We start from the raw sequence: 18811 nt of genomic DNA, 5'->3' as shown, positions 1-18811 counted from the left end.
ACGAGCGGTCTCAAGGGGACTTAAGGAATCCCCAGGTAAGTAGGGTACCCAAGACGTTTCTCGTCTCAGGTACACTTTAATGTTGACGGATCCACAGATCATGAGTGTTAGGCTACGTTCACAGTAGGACCGCAACAGATCGAGAAATTGGCGCTGCGTGATGCCTCGCATACAGTGAAGCATGCAGTCAATGAAAAGTATGCTTCACTGTCACTGCACACTTTTTGTGGTACACGCTGCATGCAGTTATACCGCAATGCACCCTCTGCACTGGTGGTACATTGCGGCAAGCCACATTACTTATATAATAGCAAATATATCGGCGCCAAGGAACCGCCACCGAGAAGAACAATGTCCAAAAGTTCAGAAGTCAGGCATACATCAAAGGTCAGCGCAGGTTTAGAAAGTGATTGTATGTAGGGGATGATAAATTCTTCACCACAATGTATCATCCATTTACCTCCATAATCGGTATGGAGGTAAAGTTTCAGGAATTTATATAGGAATACAAAAACGTCATTATCTAAGCGTAACCCGTTTATGTAGATAACATTTCTTTAACCTCCTCAGCGGTATGGACGAATATATACGTCCATCACCGCCGGAGGTCGCTGCTCAGGCCCTGCTGGGTCGATTTTTGCGAAATAAAAAGCAGCACACGCAGCCGGCACTTTGCCAGCCGCGTGTGCTGCCTGATCGCCGCCGCTCTGCGGCGATCCGCCGCGAGCAGCGGCGAAAGAGGGTCCCCCCAGCCGCCCGAGCCCTGCGCAGCCGGAACAAAAGTTCCGGCTAGCGCTAAGGGCTGGATCGGAGGTGGCTGACGTCAGGACGTCGGCTGACGTCCATGACGTGTAAGCAAAACAAGGAAGGCTGCTCATTGCGGCCTTCCTTGTTTATTCTGGTCGCCGGAGGCGATCAGAATCACGCTTCCGGAGCGCCCTCTAGTGGGCTTTCATGCAGCCAACTTTCAGTTGGCTGCATGAAACAGTTTTTTTTTTAATTTAAAAAAAACTCTCCCGCAGCCGCCCTGGCGATCTTAATAGAACGCCAGGGAGGTTAAAAGGCAGTACATATAAAAACAATAACTCACATACGGGGCCCATAAACTGGGAACCCCGGAAGATTAGCGAACATGTAATGCTCAATCGTAGATCAATAGACAATGGTGCCGCCATTGTACCAAGCGGCACCATTGTCTATTGATCTACGATTGACCATTACATGCGCGCTAATCTTCCGGGGTTCCCAGTTTATGGGTCCCGTATGTGAGTTATTGTTTTTATATGTACTGCCTTTTAAAGAAATTTTATCTACATAAACGGGTTACGCTTAGATATTGCCGTTTTTGTTTTCCGATGTAAATTCCTGAAACTTTACCTCCATACGGATGGACCGACGTCTGATGTTCCCTGGACGTTATCTGTGACCTGAGCCATTTTACAACCTTATAATGTGGGTTGTTGGGAGCTGGTAAGCCTTTTCTAGTTTTTATGTTTGGCGGATACCTACCTCTGAGCATCTGATATATTGTGAAGAATTTATCATTCCTTACATACTATGACTTTCTAAACCTGCGCTGACCTTTGATGTAAGCCACATGACTTAGCAGCAGTTATGCCGCATCAATTCACTGTGAACATAGCCGAAGGCTTAAAGGTAAATCCCACAATTTAAAAACTTCCTCACTAGGGGGTTGATTCACTAAAGGAAACAGTGCGAGTAATCTCCTGTTACATGCACCATTTCCACAGTGTGCTTTAAATGTAATGTGGTGCGCGCTAATAGCCGCATAGCGCACGCATACACATGAGCACATGTTATGCTGCGGGAAGTGCAGCGTAGTGAACACTATTACCTTAAAGAGAATCTGTATTGTTAAAAATCGCACAAAAGTAAACATACCAGTGCGTTAGGGGACATCTCCTATTACCCTCTGTCACAATTTCGCCGCTCCTCACCGCATTAAAAGTGGTTAAAAACAGTTTTAAAAAGTTTATAAACAAACAAAATGGTCACCAAAACAGGAAGTATGTTGATGTACAGTATGTCCACACATAGAAAAATACATCCATACACAATCAGGCTGTATACAGCCTTCCTTTTGAATCTCAAGAGATCATTTGTGTGTTTCTTTCCCCCTGTTCTCATGCACTGAAGTGACAGGCTGCTTGTTTCTTCCTGCAAACAGCTTTGCCCTTGTCTGTAATTCTTCAGTATGTGAAAGCCCAGCAAGCTCAGAGAACGATTTATCCAGCTTGTAAAAGATAAGAGAGAAGAGAGAAGCTGCTCTAATCCTAAATAACACACAGGCAGTGTGCAGAGAGGGGCCTTGAGAGGGGAGTTCATAGCAGAACCACAACACTGAAGAACTTGGCAGCCTTCCAGACACAGGCTGACAAGTCTGACAAGAGAGAGATAAGTTGATTTATTACAGAGACAGTGATAGTATAAAGTGCTGCAGTAATCCAGAACACATTAGAATAGATTTTTGAACTTGTAGGATAAAAAAAAACAGGATGCAATTTTTGTTACGGAGTCTCTTTAAGCCTCCTTTCTGTTAATACGTAGTGCTCTTCTCCTCCCGCCCTGAGCCCCTTCGCATCCAATCACTATAAAGGACGTGATCCCCGCACTCGGATTGGCCCAATAGGCTGCCTGTCACCTGACAAGCAACCTATTGGGCCAATCAGAGTGCAGCATATTAACAGAAAGGAGGCTTAAGGTAATAGCGTTCGCTATGCTGCACTACACGCAGTATAGCGTGCGCTCATGTGTATGTGAGTGCTACGAGGCTAATAGCGTGCAGCGCATTATTTAAAGCACGCTGTGGAAATAGCGCAAGTAACAGGAGATCACTCTGGCTAAACTCCATACACTCTGCCCATCCCCCTCAGGGGAAAAGTGGTAAGCTGACAAGATACAGTTAGTTTTGAATATCTGTTAAGATCACACATTGCAGTTATATGATCCTATAAGGCCTGGGAGTTTGGTGATGCAGGCAATGCCCCATCCCATAAGAGGCACTGGCCTCAATTCACTAAGATCATGCTGGAGATAATAAGGCAAGAGATAAATTACCTCCACACAGTGAGAGAGTTATTTTATCTCTTCATTCCTTAAGTTACCTCTTCTGTAGTTAATTTACCTCCTCTGTAGTTAATTTACCTCCTCTGTAGTTAATTTACCTCCTCTGTAGTTATTTTCACACAGCAGTTAATAAACAGCCTTGGCCATATGCAATTCACTTTTTTACCTGGGTTTTCTCCTAGGAGATAATTTTTCATCTTCGATTTAAAATAACTTCCCAGAACTTTTAAACTAAAAAAGTACCAACAAGTAGGTGAAAAGGACTATCAAAACTATTTTGATTATTTTCTTGCTTTCTGGTGTCTTAAAACGCATTTTATTTACAAGTTTAAAAATATCACCTAGGAGAAAACTCAGGAGAAAAAGTTAATTGCATATGGGCCCCTGTCTTTAACTCTGGAGTTATTTTAAGGATTGAAGAGTTAACTTAAAGACAGAAGAGTTAACTTTAGGTTTGCCTGATGTAAAATGTTTCCTGAATATGACATGCCTTATCACCATGGTGATAACTCTAGAAGAGTTATTAAAGACATGAGATAAGCTTAGTGAATTGAGGCCACTGTTTTATTAGGATAAGTTGGAGCACCATTTCCACAGACGGGATGGGTATGGTGGATAATATTGCATAAATTGCATGACGATGTGGTCTAAAATAAACTGTACTTATACCCCCTATTGCTTCTCATATGTAAAGGTAGGAGAGATGACCCAGTTGGAGAGAATTTTAACTTTCAGAAGATTTCTCTTTAGGCCAAAATCTGTTGGAGCAAAGTATTACCAATTTATCACAAACTAACTGCTAAATTGGAAGCTTCAGGCAATTCTCTAAACAGATCCGATCAGGTCAAAATGTTAGTACATGCTCTTATTATAACTCGCTTGAACGACTGGAATATATTATTGGAGGTATATCATTGTCTGTATCATTATGTACCCCTTGTTTGTTTTCCTACTTTGTACAGCGCAACGGAATATGTTGGCGCTTTATAAAGCAATAATAAAAAAAAAATCATTGACTTTTAGACAGAATGGAGAAGGGTTAAAACCACAGTCAGATTGTTAATGCTGTCACTAAGGGAAATCTATGCTTGCCTGTCTTCTGTGACACTCATAACAGGGAATGGAAGCGAGTAATGGCAGGTGCCATAACCCTTCTCCGCTTTACCTTCCTGTGTACATCCATGAGGACAACAGGAAGTGAATGACATTTTCCCCAAAGTGGGCTCAGATATCACAAGAAAAATCCTGGCAGGGGTTCTTAACCTTTATTGGTTAACTGATCCCAAATAAAATCTTCAACTCCCTTCTTAAAAAGTATAATTGTAATTATACTTATTGTATATATTGTGGTTAAAATGGATTTGGAAAGACATACTTACCTAATGAGAGGGAAGCCTCCTCCAGAGGCTTTCCACACTGTCCTCTGCTAATGCTTGCTGGTGGCTTAAAGGCAAATTTTTAATAAGCTGTGAAAATATCACCTAGGAGAAAAACTTAGGACAAAAAGGCAATTTGATCAGGCTCTTTGTCTCATTCCAGAGCACTTTTGTAAGTGTTTGGGCCCTTTCCCACTAGCAATCGCAAATGCCAGCGATTGCGTTTTTTCATTTGTATTGCATTATCCCTCTTAAAATCGCTCCAAAAAGCGAATGGGATTTGCAAATCGAATCACTAAAGTGGGAAATACATCTCATGATTTCTATGATAAAGTAGCAACCGTAGCGATTTAAAAATCACTAGCGATTTGCGATTTAGCTGTGTAGTGGAAAAAGGCCCTTTAAAAGCTCAAACCATGCTTACTGGAGGTAGTGTGTCAATTGCTTAAAGGGAACCTGAAGTGAGAAGCATATGGTGTCTGCCACGTCTCTTTCATTTTGAACAATACCAGTTGCCTGGCTGTTCTGCTGATCTCTTAGCTGCAGTAGTGTCTGAATCAGACACCTGAGAGTAGCCTGTGGCTAATCCAGTTAAGGTAGCCATACATCTAGCAATGATGGGCAGATTCGACCAAGAGACAAATCTCTCTCTAATAGAATCTGATTAGAGAGAGTTCTGTTGGCTGCCCATACACCGCAGGCTGATTCCTGATCAATTTCATGCTGAAATTGATCCAGAATCTGCCTTGTGACGTCGCATCCGACCGCCTCACCACCCTGATACTATCCCCCTAATGTTAAATGTACCCCAGCCGGTGCAAGTTATTTATTACCTCTCCGCAGCCTCCACTTGTCTACCGCTGGCTCCGGCCGCACTCTGTTCTCCCTACATGCGCACCATGTGGATGCCTAGCAACGTGGCCACGTGTGACATCTGATGTCATACGAGTGCCCTTACTAGGCAACCACGTGGGGCGCATGTAACACTGGGCACCAGGGGGACATTTAACATGGGGGGGGGAGTGGACAGTGCCGGGGGTTTTGTCGCATTCATCCGAAAACTGCATGTCTTTACTGCCGTGCACCCGTTCGAGCAGGTCGGCCCAACTTCTTGCAGCATCTGTGATCGACTTATGGGACCTATTACGTCCCAAAATTGGTTGCAATCTCATTCGGACATGCACTTGGTGGCACAGATTTTCACCAGATTCGATTATAATAATCGAATTGGATGGTCGATCGGCCGCCAAGTTGAATTGCCTCATGTATAGCTACCTTTCGACTAGTGTCAGAGCACCTGATCTTCATGCTTCAGTGTTCTCCCCAGTTTTGGTGACCACCCGGCTGTCATTGGCTCACCTCCTTCTATGCTGTAAGCATAATTGCTCATAGAAGCACCGTCCCTGCATTTTCTCCTTTCACCCCACCCGGCTACTTTTTCATGCCACCCGGCTACTATTTCATGCCCACCCAGCTGGGAAAAAATTCTGGGGAGAACACTGCGCTTGTTCATGGTCTATGGCTAAAATTATTACAGGCAGTTGATTGGCAAGACAGTCAGGCAATGTGCATTGTTTAAAAGGAAATAAATATGTCAGCCTCCACATCCCTCTCACTTCAGGCGTGCTCTAAAATGGGGATAAGACACAATATAAAACAAAAGTGGAGGTATATTACAATATTTATAGAGATTCAATTTTAAGCACATTTTGGTATACCGTAAGTACATTTCATACTTAGAGAGATTGAAAACTGCTTAAGTAAATAACAAATTTAGATGATTTCACCTTTAACACATTGGCACATATTCTTTCAATCAATGACAGTTCCTTGTCACGAATCCAAGACATGGTTGCCTGGTCTCTAGAAATAAAAATCAGTTCATTACTACAAAATACAAGATATCAAGGAAGATTGTTGGGCGCTAGGCTGCCAACCAGCGGCTGCTCTGAATTTCTCCCACAGAAAATTCTACTCTCAGATAGGATAGCAGCTGATTCATTACAAAATGGACAGCTGATTTATTCTATGGACAGCAGCTTGGTGCTCTAAACTCTAAAATTGCACACCAGGACCTTTTTGCCGAGCATTCCTTCAGCTACTGCCTCTGCTTGCGCAACTTTACGAATCATATTCGGTTGGTGGCATGGATAGTGGGTCTCTGCACCCTCAGGCAGCACTAAGCTGTTGTCCGTGGAATAGATCAGCTGTTCATTTTGCAACAAATCAGCTGTTATCCCACCTGCCACTAGACTTTTTTTTGCGGGAGAAATACAGAGCTGGCGCTGGTCGACGGTCTAATACATAAGAATTGATTGTTGAGATTTAAAAAAATCTGAATGTACAGGGATGTGGCGAGTAAACACAAGTAGCAACTGAAAAGTGAACTGCATTATTATTTATTTACTAGCTGAGGACCCGGTGTTGCTTGGGTATGTATTTGGTTGCTGTTGGCTCCACCCACTTTTTGTAACCTTGACACACACACAGTCACTCAGTGACCAAGCTTTGAGGTCCTTGGCATCAATAATGTGAGAATGGAAGCAGTTATTCAATCAAACAAATCAATTGGCTGTTTGTGACACCGCCCCTTTTCTGAAATTGAACACCAGTCACCCAATGACCAACTGTAGCAGGTTTACTACCATTGACAGTAGGAATAACATCAATTGCTTACTGTATGTGCTGAATCAGCTATGCATCCATCACAATTTAACCCTTGTTAAAGTGATTTAGGTTCTTATGTGTGCCCATTTTTCCAGCTTCTAACATGACATCTTCACAAACTGATTATTCACTTGCTGTTTAATATATCCTCTCACCTCTTCTCCCAATAGGTTCCGTTGTAATAAGACAATCAATGTTCAATTTACCTGTTAGTGCTAATGCGTGCAGAAGGTTCAAATTTGAAACCTCGTTCCAAATTCTTCTGATCAGTTGGAGGGCAGCGCAAAGAGACAGCAAGAAAGGTGAGTTGACACTCTCTGATGTGGTGCACATGTACAAAGATACAGGTTCTAATCAGAAGAATGTTCTAAATCCGAATATTCCGAACACGTCAATACTACTGTTTATTGGTAAACAACATAATAGATTTTCTTTTTTAATTGCAAGATCTACATTAACCACTTGAGGACCGCAGTGTTAAACCCCCTTAGTGACCAGGCCATTTTTTTTAACTAAATTGGCCATTACAGCTTTAAGGCCTCGCAGCAGGGCCGCACAACTCAGCACACAAGTGATTCCCCCCCCCCCTTTTCTCCCCACCAACAGAGCTCTATGTTGGTGGGGTCTGATCGCTGCCCCAATGTTTATTTTTTTTAATACATTTTTTTTTTAAAACAAATTTGTTTATTTATTTTTATTTTGCCCCCCACCCTTCCCCCATCAGCCTATGACAGCGATCAGCTGTAACAGGCTTCAGCCTATCACAGCGGATTGCTCCTGTGTCCCCCAGGGGGGCAGCCGTGTCACACGGTTGTCCCCAGTACAGCTCTGCCTTAGATCGCAGCGATGTGCATAGTTATTAGATGGTGGTTTTGCCATCTAATAGTTTCCATGCGGCGATCGCTGCTGGGAGACTGAAGGTGGAGTGGAGCTCCGTCATCAGAGTAGAAATGCGCGTGCGCTCTCCTGCAAGCCCCATAGGAAGCCATTTACACCAAAATGGCGTGAAGTAGTCCTGGGGCTGCTGCAGCGTTCACACCAATTGGCGTGGAGCGGTCGGCAGGTAGGTAATATCCACCAGAGGCACTGTCAGCATAGAAGTTGTACTGTGTGTGTGTGTGGGTTCTGACATAATCCAAAGTGGCTGCTTGATGTTTACTAGAGTAAAAAAAAAACACACCACACAAAAACTTATTACAAGGCTCTGTGTGGCTGATATTGTGGTGAAACTCCCCCCACAGTGTAATGTCATGACCATGGTCCTGGTAGTTTGCTGTCTGTGAACCTTATTAATGTGTGTGTCTCAACACCTTCAAGAAGGCCCTCAAAACCCACCTTTTCACTCTGGCCTACCACCCCTCACAATTGCTCTAAACCCACAGCTGAACTCTGGTCCCCACCTCTCGTGTCCCTACCTCTCCCTCTAGATTGTAAGCCTTTGGGCAGGGTCCTCCTCCTTTTTGTGTCCTACCTGATCATGCACCTCCATTACTGTAAACCCATGCTATGCATTTGAGTGAACCTAACTTGCCTAATCTCCATGCTCCCATCCAAAGACTGACTAAGCATTACCTTGTACTCATACTGTGCTGTGTGATCTGGTTTTCTTGTATTCCTGTATTGTCGTATTGCTGTATGTGACCCCTAAATATTGTCTGTAACCTAAATTAATGTCCAGCGCTGCGTAATATGTTGGCACTTTATAAATACAATTAATAATAAATCAAATCATAAAAACATGATAAAACAGCATGGGTAAATGGCAGATGACGCACAGGTGTTTCGGACCATCAGGCCTGGAACCCACTGAAAACCGCAAACGCAAAACGCAACCGCTAGCGTTTTGTCTGAGCGGTTTGCAAGCGGATTCATGCGCGTTTTTGGTCGTGTTTTGCAACATTGTATTTTTTTCCCCAGCGGGTGCCTAGCGTTTTGCGTTTTTATCCTGATTGGTCCTGTGAATTATTTTTCATTTTGTTACAGTGTGCTGAACCGCAAAACGCTAGCAAAACCGCTCAGTTTAGGTTTTGCTGAGCGTTTCCGCTAGCGGTTCAATACTTTACATTGAAGCGCTAACGCTCCCAAAATGCTGCACGTCCTGCGTTTGCGTTTCTGAGAAACGCAAACGCTCCTGTGGAAGTTGCCCCATCCATTAACATTAGCCCAGCGTTTTGGCAAACTGCTAGCGTATCGCAGTGCTGCCAAAAGCGCTCCTGTGGGTTCCAGCCCTGACAGTCCTTTCTCAAACCATCAAAGACCCAGTCATTATTTTGTTTACTGTATATCTCTATTGCACCTTTGAATGCTCTTGTCCTTGGCTGCATGATGATTGGGCAATCTTAGCTCCTGGGGATCACCTGATTGGTGGATATTTTCTCATACATATGCGGGGAGAATAATTAGGTAGTTCTCTATGTGGTCCTCTTGTGTGATTATAAACATGATTTTAACTGGGGAAAGTCAGTGTGGGTCTATGATAATTTGAGAAAGGACTGTGATGGTCTTAAACGCCTGTGCGTCATCTGCCATTTACCTATGCTGTTTTATCATGTTTTTATGATTTGATACATTAATAAAAATAGACTTTTGATGGTGCGGATCTTGAGAAATCGCTGCTGACACTCATTACTCCAGAGTGGATACTTGTACATCATATTGTGACCATTGGTGCAGTAACAAATCTGACTAAGAAGGAAAATCAGGGACAGGAAAGATTTTACAATGGGCAAACACTGCAAAGGCTGACTAAATAATGTATAATTGAATATTGTAGAAAATAAGTAATATTCATTGTTACTTTCACGACAGTTCCTCTATAAGAAGGCACATTTCTGTTTTACATAGCATTTTAGTAAGTTGGCTTTTTGGTCTCTTTCAACTCCTTACACACTCCTAGGAGTTCTGGTTCACCATAAGCTTGTTGGGTAATCTGTAGCACTTATTACAAAGTCCGAGACAGCCATGAACCCTGTGTTAAATGTGCAACTGTTTAGGTACTTGGAAATTCTCCAGTCACTTTATTTTTTGGCCAATATTCTATCTGGAGCGTTCTCTAACAGCAAATTAACGAATAAAACGATGCGTTTATATACCTTTTGTGTGATATGCTTGACCTCCTCCACAGAACGCAGGTAAATAAACACGCTGAAAAGTCATATAATTCACTTACCAGACTGCTGTCATCACCTTGCTCCTCACACACTTCCGCATTCGCCAGCCGTGTACACACAACTCTGCGACTTCCGCTGTCTTTACCTGATGACGTAGGGCCTTCCAGTGTGCAGCCTGCGAATTGGGGGTGGGTTCGGGTAATCCGCTCATTTGAAAACGTGTCTGACTTTTGCATTTCCTTGTAATAGCGGAGTATGGACAGGAGACGGCGCTGTAGGTTCATGGACGCTGTACACTTATAATCCGAGAGTAGAGACATGAGGAATAAATGGCCCATAGGATAGGTAGAGTGATAGAAATTATGCAGCCGAAATGAGTGCAGGAAATGCTGCTATAGTCCAGCCACAGTGTATTGAGTTATGAACTGGTAAAATATACAAGAGAAGTGAGGAAAATATTTTGGTTTCTAGATAATAACATTCTAATGTTGGTGATATGCTACAGCTGCAGTCATAGCTTCCAACAGTTGAAAGCTAATCCTTTTTCCCACTTTCTGCTTCTTAAGTCCCACTTTCCAGCCTGATATTTAGATTTGTATAAATATAAACATACCAGGTAAAAAACTGATATACTATGCTACAAATCTCTAAATGATTGCCTTATTTCCAAGTGTTAGCATCATTAACCCTTCCCAATCCACTTTTGTTATCACCCCCTTCTGCCTTCCCCCCAGAATTTACTTCTGACATTGGGCCTATACAGGAAAATGGCCTATACAGAAAAATACATTGTTTGAAGCAGCAGAGCAGGATCGTCCACCAGGCAACCTAGGCAGGTGGTTCGGGCCTAGTGGATGTCAAGAGACTCACCTGCCACCTTCTTTGACCTCTCTCCCCTTCAGCTTACCAAAAGGACCACAAGGTGGCCCTAAATCTACTAACTTGCCTAGGGCTCCATTACATCTTAATCCATCTCTGCAACACAGGATTGGGTTTGTGCCCCGGATCTATTGTAAAGTGCCCCAGATATACTGTTGCCAGTGTGCGTCGAACGTAAGCAGAGCAGCGCCAGCCCCTCCATCATTTTGGGCATCACATGGCACTCCGAAGCCTTCCTTCCCACCTGTCATCGAAACACATTGAATCCTGGAACCACCCCCAGCAGCAGAGCGGCCAGATCAGTGACAGCAAAGTGCCCTGACCAGCATCAGCAGAGTGGCATCAGTAGAGTGGCCAGACCAACGTCAGCAGAGTGGCCAGACCAGCGTCGTCAGGGCAGCCAGATCAGCATTGGCGGAGCAACCATGAGAAGTGTCATCAGAGCAGCGTCAGCAGTGCGGCATAATCAGAGCGGCCAGAGCAGCTTCAGCAGACGGCCAGACCAGCACCAGCAATGGGACCAGACCAGCGTCAACAGTGAGGGCACACCAGAGTCAGCAGAGCTGCCAAACCAGTGTCCGGAGAGCGTCCAGAACAGTATAGCGTCACCCCCAGGCCAATTAGACAGTCCAACATTGAAGCCAGGTAAGGGAACTCTGTATTGTTATATTTAGGAGACACTGTATATTTATATGAAATGCTGTATGTATGTGTGAACATTTTCTGACTTTGGCCAGCCAGACCCCGACCTGGCCAGAGGGGGCCGGCCAAGTCGAGAAAATCAGTGCAAGTGCTGCAGTGGTGTCTGCAAGTCCCCAGGCTCATTTAACCTCTGCACTCTGCCGCTCCGTCCCGACATCCAATCTGGCTTCCACTCCCCATGTAGTCTCTCAGTGACAGGGAAATAGACAGGACAGCTGCTCCCTGCAGCGCACCCGTTTGTGGCTTCTTACTGCAGCCCCATGTGTTGCAGGTAAAGCTGCCTCGTCTATTTCCCCGTCGCAATGAGAGGACACAGGGAGCAGACGTTGGGACAGAGCAGCAGCATGCAGCGGTTAGACGAGCCTCAAGTAGTGCAGCTGCCACTGAACTTCACTGATTTAGGGATTTGACCGCCCAGCTCTGATCAGGTTGTGTTCTGGCTGGCCAAAGTTCTTATTTACAAGCATTTCCCATATTGGCTGCAGCCAGGGCCAGTTCTAGAATTTTTGCTGCCTGAGGCAAACTTGTGAGGATGCGCTGCCCCCTCCCCAAATTGGAATGATCGCAAAGCACCCGACAATTTGCACTGCACATTATAGCTGCGGTGAGCCCCCAAAAAACACCCTCAGTATAGGTAGGTAGCCAGGTATAGGTGCCCCCAGTATAGGTTGGCCAGGCAATCTCTTCACTTCCTGTTTCTGCCTGGTGCTGCCCCCAGCCTTCTGACGCCTGAGGAAGTTGCCTCACTTGGCATCATGGGCGGACCGGGCCTGGCTGCAGGAGCTGGCCACTTCTAACATTGGCCAGCCAGACCCCAAAGTGGCCAGACTTCGGGTTCTGGCCGTAACATATATCATGTATTTTTCTGAGTATGATTACCAGGAGAGACTGAGCTTGTTTCCGCAATGTATTGGTGTGCAATACACAGGTACATAGCCAGCACTGTCTGAAGGACACAGTTATTGGCTGCGCAGAAATACATACAGACAGCACACTACTGCATGTACAAGGTAGTGCATTTATAACTGGCCCCAGCTGCCTGCCACCAGCAAGAGATCCTATAGTCAGAGGTCGGCCAGCCTGTACCTTCGCACCTTTTACGCTCTCCATCCCTGGTATGCGTGGTTTCCAACTTTACTGCAGGAGACAGCTAATTTCAGTGCAGAGCTGACACCTAACCCTAACCTCTCATTGTAATAAGAATTACTGCTCAGATTAGAAAAAAATGAGGTGATTTGGCCATTACCAATAGCTGGTGCCCGAATTATATGTCCCTCCCCGAGTTGCTACAACTCAGAGGAGGAATAGCATTAACGCCACCCTCGATTTTCAGCGGGCACAGGGTGAGCCGTCTTTCGGCTTTACCTTGCGCGAAATGTTACTGCAGTCTGCCAGTATTCACTGGGCAACGTTACCCATGGGGCAGGAAATAAAGGCAACACAGGCTGCAATGAATCCAGAGACCACACCCACAGCAGATAGAGAGAGTACAGGCTGGCCACCTGTCACTCTTACCACTTCTGGAATCCAGCGTTGACTCTTCAATTGCCAGTGGACACCGTCATGTTGGACTTCCAGGATCAGAGTCCTCTGGTGGCATCTTGCTAGGCGTGTGTGCGCCCTTTGTTCTATTATGCTGGTGAGGGGGGCGTGGCCACAGCACTGGCGCAAAGGTCAAGGAATTTAAACCCTGGCCTTTCGTTGCACAATGCTGTTGCATCTAGACAGTTGCGATGTGTGTCCATACGCCGTCTTCTTATGCCCTGTCACGCCAGTAGAGCCCTGTCAGTCCATCCTGTCCAGCCCTGCCCATCCAGTCAGGTCAGTCCATCCTGTCCAGTCGGTACTGTCTAGTTCAGTCCTAGAACTTCAGCTATTCTTCTCCTTCCTGATAGGCAGAGTAACATCTTCTGTTCTTCTCATCTCCAGTGGGGTAGTCCTAGGGGTCGTGACCTGGTGAGCACCAGGCAGCAAAGTGATCTGCCACCCATTGGGGGGGGGGGGGGGGGGGTGGCATCATCCCTTGCTGGTGCGCTGGTGAAAATCTGTGCTCACTTAGACTCCACGCCCTGGGAGTATCCATATCTATCACCAGCGCTGAGATCAACAGGACCCTGACACCACCTTCTGCTTAAATACATGCTGGAGGCAGGTAGCTGGGGCTAATTTTAAAGGCAACCTGAGGTGAGAGGGATATGGAGGCGGACATGTTTATTTCCTTTTAAATAATACACATTGCCTGGATTGTTAAGCTATAGACCCTGAACAAGACTGCATATCAGATGTCTATGCCAAATCTGACAAGATTAACTATATGCTTGTTTCAGATGTGTCATTTAGACCCTCCAATCCAATCCAAAAAAAGCTTTATTGGCAGGACCAAATACATTTACCAAAAAGATCAGCAGGACTGCCAGGAAACTGGTATTGTATAAAAGGAAATACATATGGCAGCTTCCATAGGTCTCACACCTCAGGTTGCTTTTAAATACACCAGTCTGTCTTTTGAGCATAATGCAGAGCTGTTCCACTCAGTATAGCAATGTAGGTGTCCAGCGTTTTCAGAAAACACCTGTTTCGCAGTTAGGCTACCTATTTTTGCCCTGCACCCACCGCCATCACCCTCTGATATGGTAGGACATCTATCTTATTCAGAAATATTGATTTCTGTCATCTCAGCACGAGTTGGTTGCTTATGACTTATGCACCTACCTTTGAATGAAACAAGCCCACATGTTGTGGTTCACACTGTGCTTGAATTTGGAACACATTTGAACTGCAGTGCCTGATGGAACTTTTCTCTCTCTCCATTGATCCACCTGTTACACAGTAATGCAATAGAGTACCCATGCCCTTATGTTAATTGGAGCCAGCACTCTATACTGTGTGAATTTGGGGTAAAAGACTTAAAGAGACTCAGTGTTGAATTAAAGAAAACCTGAACTGAAAATTAAAAGTCAAAATAAGCATACACAAGCCATACTTACCTTCCATGTAGTCTACTCCTCAGTGTCTTTCTCCTGTCCCGCGTCCTGTTTGTTCACTGTGATCAAGGGAATTTTCCGTCCTCCATTTTGAAAATGGCCATTACCCATAACGGCTTTCTGGTCAGCACACAGTTAAACTGTAACATCGCCCACTTGAGCCATAGGGAAACATGGACATTACCGGGCACTTCAGTTGTCCTCTCAGCTATAACTGACAGCAACTGATATATTTCAGATCTGACTGTAATGGATAGCGGAGATGCCGCCGCAGAGACAAGCGGCATGGCGGCTATCTCCGCGTGTCAGCCGGCGGCTTCGGCCGTGCAGTTACATGCTGGTGCTCTGCCTGGTCCTTCTATTGCACATCGATTGAGGGCTGCGCCCGCGCGCCAGGAGACAAGACCTTTATGCGAATAGAAGGGGAGTCAGCTGATCTGCCAGGTCAGCTGACTCCAAACGCTATCTCGGATTGGCTGAGTGACTGGGGCGGCGCTGCGGAGCTGCTATGTATATATAGTGGTAGTCTGTCAGTTGCTCCGTGTCTGCTGTTGCGAATGCTAACATGTGAGCGCTCAGACCTAGTCAGATCCCAAAGTGTGTTAGAACCAGCCAGAGCTGGGAATTCACACTTAGCCAGATTCTGTTGATAGCTTAAAGTACTAGTTCATTGTATTATCTGTTATGACCTTCTGCTTCCGTTGACTATTCTCTTGCTTACTGACTCTGTACCTCTGCCCATCTGATTCATGTTGCCGACCCTGCCTGTATCTAACACTGAATCAGTCTTCTGTCTTGGTACCTTATCTGTCCGTACGTTGCCTACTCTGCTTGTCTAACCTTTCTTACCTCACCAGTGGGCCTAGCCACTGGCGAGGGATCTGGGGCATTTCACCTGCTCCTCAGGTGAAGCCCAACTGCAGCACTGTCTGTAACACCTGCTCCTCAGGTGTCCCTTGGCTGCAGTGTAGTCTTATTCACCTGCTCCTCAGGTGAATATCCTTTGCAGCACAGTCTGTAACACCTGCTTCTCAGGTGTCCACTGGTTGCAGTATAGTCTTAATCACCCGCTCCTCAGGTGATCATTCTCTGTAGCTCAGTTGGTGATACCTGCTCCACAGGTGGCCACCGACTACAGTACAGCCTGACTCGCCTGCTCCTCAGGTGCTCATTGGCTGCAGCATTGTCTGAATCACCCGCTCCACGGGAGACTTCCTATTCCTCATTACTGTTGCACCAAACACTATCTCACATTGGTAGTCCTCCTGTGTCTGGCTATACTAGCATTATTAGTGATTCTGCAGATCACCACATAATCAGGTATAGCGTCTGTATTATTGGTGATACTGCAGATCACCAATAATCAGAAAATCTGTTTAGCTGACACCAATTGTTACACTGACAAAATATTGTCAGAACTGGAAGGGATTTTTGTCCGAAGAAAATGGTGAGCTTCTGAGAGGAACTGATGGCAAGGTAACTATGTAATGTTCATTTGAAGTTACCTCATGTGTTTATTTTAAATATTTTACTCAGTAGTTTCTCTTTAACATAATAGCTTTATACATACCTGGGGCTTCCTCCAGCCCCATCCGCATGGATCGCTCCCACGCCGCCATCCTCAGCCTTCTCTATCGGCATGTGCATAGTGCATAGTGCATGTGCATAGTGCATGTATCATAGTCTAGGGCCAATTTAGGGGAAAACCAATTAACTTATCTATATGTTTTGGGGATGTGGGAGGAAACCCAAGCAGACACGGGGAGAAAATGCAAACTCCTTGCAGATGTTGACCTGGCTGGGATTCGAACCGGGGAGTCCAGGGACCCAGCGCTGCAAGGCGAGAGCGCAAACCACCGTGCTGCCCTTTAACCTCACTGCCGTTCAATTTCCCCAGGATTTCTGTGCAAAAAGTGATCTAATTAATTTCTATAACCTTTTTTTTCCTGTAACTTGCCTAAAAGTGTCAAGCAAGGGTCTAGTATACAGTGCAGGAGAGTATTTATGCACGTCAATACTGTTCACAGCATATTTTGTATTGACGTGTATATCCATCAATACCGCCAGGAAGGTTACAATATCTGCTGCCTGGCAGCCCTGCTGATCTATTTGGGTGCAGCAGTGTCTAATCAACACCAGAAACAAGCATACAGCTAATCCAGTCAGATCTGACAATAATGTCAAAAACACCAGATCTGCTGCATGCTTGTTCAGGGTCTGGTGGCTAAAAGTATTATTGGCAGAGGATCAGCAAGATAGCCAGGCAACTGGTATTGCTTAGAAATAAATAACTATGGCAGCCCCCATATCCCCCTCATTACAGTTGTAATAGGGAGCGTTGCTAGCACCAAAGATCAGTGGCACGTGCCCTGGATCTATTCCGGGGTGCCCTGTATGTCCCCCAGTCAGAGTAGAGGCACCACAGCATCCAGCATGGCACCACACAGTACCCATCATGCCTCACAGAGGCACCCCAGCATCCAGCATGGCATTACAGCACCTAGCGTACCCCATAGAGGCACCATAGCACTCAGCATGGATGGCACCACAGCACACAGCAATGGGGTGTATGCTGGGTGCTATAGTGCCTCTATGTGGGCATATTGGGTGCTGTGATGCCATGCTAGGTGCTGTGATGCCTTTATGCAATGGGAGGCCCATGGGAGGGGTTCACTAGAAGGTCAGGGAATGCGAAGGGGGGGGGGGGGCTACCAGACAACCTGGCAGCAGGCCAGCCTGCCCAGCAGCAAACCAGGCCAGCCAGCACAGAAGCCAGGTAACTGCCTAGTTGTGTTTAAGTGATATTGCCTATTTATGTGATAAACTGCATTTTTTTTAATAATGGAGAGGGGGCTTCATCCAACATTTTGCTGGGCAGGCCTAATTAAACCGCTGTTAAGTTCATGTAAATTTGGCTCCACCAATGACCACACCCACATTCAGGTGCATGGCCACACCCATTTTTAGGCTGGAGTGCCCCGAATCTTTTAGGATCCCAGCAACGCACCTGGTTGTAATGAGAGGGATATGGAGGCTGCCAGTCTAAGGGCCAGTGCACACCAAAAACCGCTAGCGTATGCACAAACACTAGCGTTTTTTTTAAAGTGGTTTTTCAGAGAGATTCTACGAATGTTTAGAGCAATTTTCTTAATATTCCTAGCGGTTTTTGGAGCGTTTTTGTGTAACTTTTTTTATATTTTGTTACAGTAGAGCTGTAACTGAACATCTACTGTAACAAAAACGCTTGGGAAACCGCTCTGATCTAGCGTTTTTCAGAGCGGTTTTCCACTTTCTTTCCTATACTTAAAATGGAGGCTGAATCGCTTCAGAAAACCGCAAAAATGCTGCAGGACCCGAGTTTGCATTTGGGGAAAAAGCGAATCGCTTTGGTGTGAACCGTCCAATTGAAATACATTAGCCAAGCGGATTTCAACCCGCAAGCGGTTTAAAAAACGTTCAGAACCACTCTTGATGTGCACTAGCCCTAAGACTGTAGCTTTAAAAATAAATTAGTGGTCATTTTCCCCTTTGCTATACCTGCAGAATACTGTCCCGTTAAAAGTACTAATGGTGTCTGTGCGCCAAGGAGCTCACCGCTTCAGATTCAGAGGGACTGCCGCTCTATTAAGATACGTGTGGCACAATTCAATTACTGGTTCACCACAATGCCATGCAAGCTGCACAGCCGCAGCAAGATAGCCGGCTCACTCCTCTGTTCACAAATGCTGTAATGTGCACAAGTAATACCCTCTGATTGGATGCTTGCATCTGCAAACATTCAATCAGTGGGCTCTGCTCGTTCTGTAAACTGAACGTTTTTTGTGCATAGTGAATCAGGCCTTAGGTGACCTTTGTTCCCTCCCTTCTCCTCCCAAATAGTATTAGGGATAACTTTATTCCCTTCCTTTTATATCAGTATGTACAGTTGGCTCCACCTGTGACCACACCCACATTCGGATGTATAGCCACAACCATTCTATTGCGCGGAAGTTCCCAGAGGGGGTGC

The 18811-nt window shown here is 45.4% G+C and overlaps 1 protein-coding gene across 3 annotated transcripts in view; it reads right to left on the bottom strand.

The window, feature by feature from the left end:
• Window positions 1-10378, bottom strand: part of DHDDS (dehydrodolichyl diphosphate synthase subunit) — a 42522-nt gene extending 32144 nt beyond the window's left edge. The window contains exons 1-2 of one of the 3 annotated variants that reach the window (XM_068269230.1): window positions 10300-10378; window positions 6251-6326 (exon numbers count right to left, since the gene is read on the bottom strand). In XM_068269230.1, coding sequence (XP_068125331.1) covers window positions 6251-6313 — 63 coding nt within the window. In that variant the 5' untranslated portion in view covers window positions 6314-6326; window positions 10300-10378. Of the gene's footprint in view, window positions 1-6250; window positions 6327-7336; window positions 7393-10222; window positions 10243-10299 lie in introns of those variants that run through there. The other 2 variants (XM_068269232.1, XM_068269231.1) reach the window with 2 other exon arrangements.
• Between the last annotated feature and the right edge of the window lie 8433 nt (window positions 10379-18811).

This window comes from Hyperolius riggenbachi, chromosome 2, assembly GCF_040937935.1.
Source record: "Hyperolius riggenbachi isolate aHypRig1 chromosome 2, aHypRig1.pri, whole genome shotgun sequence".
NCBI classification, from domain to species: Eukaryota; Metazoa; Chordata; class Amphibia; order Anura; family Hyperoliidae; genus Hyperolius; species Hyperolius riggenbachi.
Note: the sequence above shows the minus strand (reverse complement) of the source record. Positions and strands in the feature narration are given on the sequence as shown.